The sequence below is a fragment of the Phoenix dactylifera genome, unplaced genomic scaffold (genome assembly GCF_009389715.1).
Source record: "Phoenix dactylifera cultivar Barhee BC4 unplaced genomic scaffold, palm_55x_up_171113_PBpolish2nd_filt_p 000367F, whole genome shotgun sequence".
Lineage (NCBI taxonomy): Eukaryota > Viridiplantae > Streptophyta > Magnoliopsida > Arecales > Arecaceae > Phoenix > Phoenix dactylifera.
Window position 1 is genome coordinate 278,886 of NW_024067821.1, and position 5,119 is coordinate 284,004.

General features: G+C 36.3%; 1 protein-coding gene across 1 annotated transcript; it reads left to right on the plus strand.

The window, feature by feature from the left end:
- Positions 1–1,277: 1,277 nt before the first annotated feature.
- Positions 1,278–2,195, plus strand: LOC120105781. The gene has a single exon (XM_039118523.1). It carries the CDS (start codon positions 1,278–1,280, stop codon positions 2,193–2,195), a length of 918 nt encoding a protein of 305 aa, XP_038974451.1.
- The last annotated feature ends 2,924 nt before the right edge of the window (positions 2,196–5,119 follow it).

Here is a 5,119-nt window from a genome sequence, read left to right on the forward strand (position 1 = left end):
GACAAAGAAGAGAGAAGACACATCAAGCGATAACTATTCTCTAAACTCTTCTTTGTAGATTATATTGTTATATTTGCTCATCTAGGAGTTTAAATCTTCTTCCTTTGTTTATTAAACTACTTGTAAAGGTTGGTTAGCCTGCAAAACCAACGGAATAGGTTGATTGGTGAACCCGAAAAACTAATTGTAAAGGTTCGTTGGTGAGCCCGTAAAACCAACATAGGTTGTTGGTAAGCCCGTAAAACCAACGTAGGTTGTTGGTGAACCCGTAAAACCAATTGTATAGGTTCGTTGGTGAGCCCGTAAAACCAACATAGGTTTTTGGTGAACCCGGAAAACCAAAGTGTAAAGGTTTTTGGATTGTGAGCCCGGAAAACAATCCAACTGTAATCCGCGGGATTATAGTGAATTTCCAAGGGGTCGCTTGGGGAGTGGACGTAGGTGCTAAGGAGAGCACCGAACCACTATACTTCTTGTTGTTTGTATTGTGATTTGTTTAAGTTCACTAACTCATCATTTAACACAAGTAAGATAGTTAAAATTAAAAGAAACCAATTCACCCCCCCCTTTTGGATTGTCACCTTGGGCAACAAGTGGTATCAGAGCAAGGTGCTCCATTAGTAATTATTGATCTCACAATCAAGAGTTAAAGATCATGACAACCCAAGTGGGATGTTCTATGAGTGAGGGACAATTAATTGATAGACCTCCACTATTTAATGGTATAAACTACACACATTGGAAAGCACGCATGCGCATTTTCATTCAAGCACATGACTACGATTTATGGAGTATCATAGTCAATGGGCTACATACAAATGCTAATCATGATAAGAAAATGGCTCAGCAAAATGCAAAAGCCATGAATATTCTATATTGTGCATTGGATGATAGTGAACTTAATAGCATATCTTTTTGCATAACTGCTAAGAAAATCTGGAATATGCTTGAAGGTAAATATGAATGCACTAACATTTTTGGTGAATCTGAAACTAGCTCTGAAGAAGAAGAGCAGCAAACTGAAATTAAAAATCCTTGCTTTATGGCACATGAAGATTCCGGTGGGGCTGACAGTGGATAGGAGGATATGGAGCTTGTCCGAGCGGACGTCAGTGAGTTCTCGCGACATAGCGCAGTGGAGAGGAGTCGTGACCCGACATTTTGACGGTGCCTGGATATGGAGACTACGGGTCCATCCACGCGTCGCACTCTTCCTGTGGAAGGTAGCATGGGGTTGTCTACCTACTAGGAGTGTTCTGATGCGACGGGGTGTACGGATGGCTGGAGATTGTGGAGTCTGCCCGGAGGTGGAGGAGTCCATCTATCATGTGCTAGTCGAGTGCCCGCGGGCTGTTCAGATCTGGAGGGGGGCACGGATCTCCTATGACCCGGGGCAGAGGTGGTCATCCATTGCTGAGTTCCTCCGCTTCCTGGAGATCCCGGGAGGTAGGCCCGAGGCAGAGGAGAGAGGGACTCGCATTGCATACCTGGCTTACCACTCCTGGTTAGACAGGAATGCACGAGTGTTTGAGGGCCGCAGATCGCCCGCGGGGGTGGTGGTGGCCAGGGCTTTATTGCATGCAGAGGAGTTCCTGAGTACTGCTGTGAGGCCACCTTATGGGTTGGCCAGGGACATCTGGGGTACCCATTCTGCTCTTGTAGCGCCCAGATATGTGTCCGTATCCTGGGTACCCCCACCCCCTGGTTTCCTGAATGTGAACTTTGACGGCAGCATGACAACTGATGGGAGAGGTGGAGGTGTGGGATTCGTCATTCGAGATCACGATGCCAGGCTAGTGGCGTTGGGGGGTCGGCGGATCTTCGATGCGTCGGTGGTGTGTGCTGAGCTCCGAGCCGCCTGGGAGGGTGCATCTTATGCGAGACAGATACTGGGTGCAGACCGGATTATTCTTGAGGGCGACTCGGCTACTGTGATTGACTGGGTCAGGGGCCGAGATCGTGCAGGTGAGGGCAGACCGCTGCTTCTGGACATTCGCATACTTCTGCAGGCGTGTGATACCTATCAGGCTACACATGTTTACAGGGAAGCGAATTGTGCAGCTGATTGGGTCGCTTCCTATGCGGCTCATCACACTGGAGGTTTTATTTTGAGGAAGTCCGACACAGTGCCGGAGTCCCTTTTAGCTTTACTTTCTTCAGATTTTGCAGGCCGTATCCACACCCGTAGGGTGTGAGCCGCCGATGTACCAAAAAAAAAAAAAAAAGATAAGGTATGTATTGGAACACAAAGTGATTTCTCATTCCAAGATAAAGTACATGCTGAAACTCAATCTGATTTTACATTTGATGAACTTCATGATGCTTTTTCTGATCTATACTTAGAATATAAGAAGCTTAGTTTAAAGAATAAAAAGCTAAATCAGAAAAATCTATCTCTTGCTGAAAGCTATGATATAACTCAGAAAAATAATAAATTACTTTCAGAAGACAATGAAAGGCTAATTAAAGAAGTTAACAAATTTAAGCCTATAGTTGAAAAATTTACTATCAGCTCTGAAAAACTAAACTTAATGATAAATAATCAAAGAGCTGAATTTGAAAAGGCTGGATTAGGATATCAATCTTGGTACACACAAAAATCCATTAATGACATATGTGATAAATCCTCCACTATCTATCATAAAATGGATTCTAATTTATCTGATGAACCTAATGAACAAAAACAGAAAATTAAAAATCCATCATCTACTTATATTAAATCGATGTTTGTTAAATTTAATAAGAGTATGCAGAAATACATTCCTTATAATCCTAAAATCTGCAAGCCTATGGACAAAATAGCTATTAAGAAAATATAGGTTCCAAAAGGAACAATAATAGCTAACCTACAAGGACCCAAAAGAGCTTGGGTTCCTAAGTTGAAAATCTGAATATTTTCTATAGGTGTGTCTAGCACTCAAGGCTCCAACAAAAGATGTTAATTTAGACATTGGGTGCTCTAGACATATATTAGATAATGAAACTTAAAATATACTTAAGAAAAGTAATTGAAATGAAAAGAATAATGAAATTAGTAATCCTTGCATCTCATCATTCTCTTTGCCTTAGTATCTAATTAAAACATAAATTGTAGGTATTAATCAATTTTGTGATATAGGTAATATTTTTAAAAACATAATCAAATCACTTCATTTTATAGTATGCTTTACTTACTGCTGGATAAGTTGCTAAATGATTAATCAATTTATTAAGAATAACTCTATGAATTCTCTATATGCTTGATTGAGAGTTTTTATCAATGGTATTATCTTTTATTGATTATAGACATGAGAATGTATACTTGGTATGACTTTAAATATATGCACTATGAATACCAAGATTAAAGAAACCACTTTTGGCATATAAAATCAACTCATACTAGTATGTACTTAATCTCAAAAGACCTTGTCATTGGCTTACTTAAATTAATTTCTACAAGGTCAAAGTTTGCTATGCATGTCATCTAGAAAAACAAACTAGAATCATTTCGAAATCTGAAAACATTGTTTCCACCTCTTAGTCTTTGAAAATTCTCCATAAGAACTTATTTGGATCTCTAGGATAATGAGCCTAGGAGATAAGCTTCTTGACTTTGTAATTATGGATGATTTTTCAAAGCTAACGTTGGTTTTATTCTTGGCACTTAAATTGAAATATTTTCTGCTTTGGCACAAACTTACAAAAGGTTTCAAATGAAAAAGGTTTGCAAACTGTAAAAGTATCATGGCACAGTTTTGAAAACCAATTTGTTAATAAGGTTTGCACAGAAAACGGTATTGAATACAATTGTTTTTGCACCAAGAATACTATTACATATAGGGGTTATAAAAATATAAAAATAGAACCTTTGTTGTGTAAGGACAATACTTTGTGATAGCAGTTGATTAATGTTATCATCACAGCTTGTCATATTATAAGGTTTCTATTAAATCTATTTTTGAAGAAAACCCCATGTGAACTCATGAAAACAGAAAATCAAATGGTGCATACCTTCATGTTTTTTTTTCAGTTATACATGTTATGTTCTCAAGAATGAAATATATGCCAAATCTGATAAAACAAGTATTTCTTTGGATATTACTCTCTAAGCAATGCATATAGAATATTCAATGAAAAGATACCAGTTGTAGAAATATCAATTCATATTATTCTTATTAAAACTAGATCTTTTATTGAGAATATAGTTTGTCATTTTTGCTTCTATTTAAAAGACATTAAGAAGATTGAACAAGAGGATAATTGGTTAAGTTAAACTAAATCATTTTGAAAGGGATAAAATTTGAAATCTTATTGAAGAATCTAAAAACTTTTTATATTTGGAACAAAACTGAGTTTTTCAGAAACACACTAAATTAAGAAGAATTTGTGATTACTAAAAGAATTAATCAGAAAAGATGAAATAGATCTTGATGAAATCTTTGCATAATTAGAAGCCAAAGATAACCACTTTCATTTGATTGTTTTATGAGATTTGTATTTTGTCAAATGAATATGTAGAATGAACTTCTGTGTGGTTATATTATTAAAATTTTTATGTAAAAATAACCATCTATATTTGAAAAATATTCATCACAAACATGATAAAATACTATTTGATTTAGAACAAGCACCAAGAGCATGATATGTGATTAAGTAACTTTTTGATAGAAAGCAATAATGATAAAACTATGTATCAAAAAGAAAAATTCTGATATCATAATTGCTCAAATATATATTGATGATATTATTTGTGGTGCTACTAATGAAGCTTTATGTAATGTTTTTTTTTTTTTTAGGCTCATGTAGGGTGAGTTCGAAATGAGTAAAATGGATGAACTAATCTTTCCTCTCGAACTCCAAACTAAGACAAATAAGAAAGGGGATCTTCATGGCCAAAGTAAGTTCACAAGAATATTCTTACAGAAGTTTGGCATGAAGAAAGGTATATCTATGACCCCATATTGTAGAGTTTAAAAATAATGAGCAAGGTAATTTTATTGTTTGAAGCTGTATTACTATATCATGCAGCTTGTAGGCCAAATTGTATGCTCATTTTGTGCTTATATGCAAAGATATCAAACTAATTCTAATGAATCACATCTAATTGATATCAAAAGATTCATAAAAATCTGTTAAGATA

Coding starts and splice junctions, on each gene's coding strand:
- LOC120105781 (XM_039118523.1), top strand. CDS start 1,278: ATGGCTGGAGATTGTGGAGTCTGCCCGGAGGTGGAGGAGTCCATCTAT.